A 2,825-nucleotide genomic window follows, 5' to 3' on the forward strand; every position below is an offset into this window, starting at 1 on the left:
CATATTTGAACTCTTTTATTAGAACGGAAAATAAAAATTGAATTTTCGACCGTTTACACTCATTTTTTCGGAGTTTTGACCTCAGATTTATATTTTTCCCAACTTTTACAAGGAATCGACCATTTATTTAAAATTTTTACCTATTTGCAATTGCTCCATTGAGGACGATGATAAGAAGAAGAAGAAGAAGAAGAAGAAGAAGAAGAAGAAGGAAAAGGAGGAGGGATAGGAGAAAAAGAATAAGATAGAGGAGGATGAGAAGAAGAAGAAGAAGAAGAAGAAGGGTGAGAAGTAGGAAGAGGAGAAGAATGAGGAAAAGAAGAAGGAGGGAAATGAGAAGAAGGGTGAGAAGGAGGGGAATGAGAAAAAGGAAAAGAAGGGTGAGAAGTAGGAAGAGGAGAAGAATGAGGAAAAGGAGAAGGAGGGGAATGAGAAGAAGAAGGAGGAGGAGGAGAAGAAATTGGAGGAGTAGTAGAAGAAGGAAAAGAAGGAAGGAGAAGACAAAATCGTCCTGTAGCAGGAAATCTTTTTTATCTGAGTTGTGCTTTATTTTATATCTTCTTGTTGCTCGGAAGAAGGAAGGAGAAGGAGGACAATAAAAGGAGGAGGAGGAGGAGGAGAAGAAGAAGAAGGAGGAGAAAAAGAAGAAGGAGGAGGCGAAGAAGAAGGAGGATGAGAAGAAGAAGTAGGAGTAGGACGAGAAGAACGAGGAGGAGACGAATAAAAGAAGAAGGGTGAGGAGGGGAATGAGAAAAAGGAAAAGAAGGGTGAGAAGTAGGAAGAATAAGGAAAATGAGAAGGAGGGAAATGAGAAGGAGCAGGAGGAGAAGAAATTGGAGGAGTAGAAGAAGGAAAAGAAGGAGAAGACAAAATCGTCCTGTAGCAGGAAATCTTTTTTATCTGAGTTGTGCTTTATTTTATATCTTCTTGTTGCTCGGAAGAAGTATGACGTTTCAGATTGAAGCTATTTTTACTCCTCTCCACAATTTTACTCACTCTGAGCTTACAACCTCTTTATACCTACCTTAATAGAATAGGTACGCACAGCCATTCTACGTTTAGTATTAAAGGCTCAGTGAACTGGTAAATTTCCTCGGGAAAAAGTCTACTACGGGCACCCAAAAGGTTCGATTGAGCCCAAAAATACAATATCAAAATCGAATAAAACAAAGAATAAGTCGAATTAAAACAAAACAAAGAATAATTTCTTTCAAAAGGCCCCGTAACGTAGGACGTAGGGGCTCCGGAAAAAGAAATGAGTTTTCATATAGTGACCCAAAAACAGAATCCCAAGTTACTGGGAAATCTTCCAAGTCTTGACGTTTACGCGCCGGCACTAATTTGGAACCCTTATTTTCCACATTCAAGCTACAGACCACGTAAGGCCCTATTAAAGCCTCTAATTATTTATTATTAAAGAGGTTTGACAGAGGGAACTATAACTGCTATGGTCTTATCGCTCCGAAATCGAAGAGAGAAGGATGACAGGATAGGAGAAAGCCAGTCATTTTGAGAACGAACATTATCCCATCAGGATAAAATCCGGCCCGGGCGGCAATCGAACCCGCGGCCTAGCGCCTACAAGGTAGACGCGCTACCAACCAAGGTAACTAGGCTGGCAATTAATGCAATCTATTCAAAGTCCAACTCTTCATTTTCTTTCTCCAGTCTCTTCAAGGAGCATCCAGAGTACCAATCCCAGTTCCCCAAGCTGAAAGACATCCCGTACGACAAGCTAGACGCTAACAAGTCCTTCACCCACCACGTCAATGCTGTCGTTCTGGCCATCGCCAATTCTGTTGTCAATTTGAAAAATCCGAATGCCGTTCTGCCAGAGTTGGAGAAACTAGGGACTTCCCATCAGAGAAGAAATATTCGACCCGAGCAGTTTGAGGTGAGTTGAGAACGGGCAACGGGATGTTGCGCCGCAGGGGATTTTTTTAAGCTCTGCGTTACGCTGTTTGTGTGTTTGTCTGGGTATGTCTAAATGTTTTTTTTTTTTTAGTACCTAAGAAGGAGTACCTATTTTTTAATTTTATTGATCGTTGAAAGCTTTTTAAAAGAGGACACTCTCAGAGAACTCATTACATGTAGGTAAATCATACGAGTATAGTAAGGTAATGTATAATGACATAATGTGTACCTTAATATCTTAATAACTACCTATGTGGTATGTAATTTACGTCGCGTTGTGTGTATAATTAAATATTTACCTACCTAGGTATTATCTAATTGCTTAGGTATGTGCGCATTTTAATGAATGACTAAATTATACCTACCTAAGTCTCTAATGCCTATTTGCACAAAGATTTATTGAAGACTGAAATTAGCTTTACCCTATTGCCAACAATTACCTAAATGAAGACCTTTTTCTGGACTTGGAATTCTGAAGTCTACTCAGCCTCGTGAAAAATACTTACTTTACCAGAATCGTGAAAAACACTCTTTTCCTTTATGAATTTCCTCTCTTCTCAAGCTCGTTTCCTCTCTTTTGGCGTGGTTGCTCCTGTACTAAAACTAAACCTAGGAAAGATTGCGCACCATTGGAATCGGTTCTGTTCGGTTCGAAAGGAAAATACAAGTCATTACTCCGTTAAGCCGGACCTTAGCTGTAAGACCCTCTCCAGCGTCAAGCTCCACCACAATTAGTGCAACTAATAAATTACATAGTTTCCAATTCAATGTTAGACACTTAAATAAATAGAAAAAAAATAGATTTCATTTGCCTACAAATGAATAGCTCCTTGCCAGCCTAGCTAGCTTGGTTGGTATTAACGCGCGTCGGCCTTTTAAGCTCTAGGCCGCGGATTCGATTCCCGCCCGGG

The 2,825-nt window shown here is 40.1% G+C and overlaps 1 protein-coding gene across 1 annotated transcript; it reads left to right on the top strand.

Moving 5' to 3' along the window:
• Positions 1-1,606: 1,606 nt before the first annotated feature.
• On the top strand, positions 1,607-1,903 carry LOC103522460 (globin CTT-V-like; the record flags this gene model as incomplete). The annotated part of the gene is made up of 1 exon (XM_008487560.2): positions 1,607-1,903. A coding segment is annotated over one exon (297 nt), but the record flags the coding sequence as incomplete, so codon positions are not given.
• Between the last annotated feature and the right edge of the window lie 922 nt (positions 1,904-2,825).

Source organism: Diaphorina citri, unplaced genomic scaffold (genome assembly GCF_000475195.1).
Source record: "Diaphorina citri unplaced genomic scaffold, Diaci psyllid genome assembly version 1.1 scaffold8644, whole genome shotgun sequence".
In the NCBI taxonomy this organism is placed as follows: Eukaryota; Metazoa; Arthropoda; class Insecta; order Hemiptera; family Psyllidae; genus Diaphorina; species Diaphorina citri.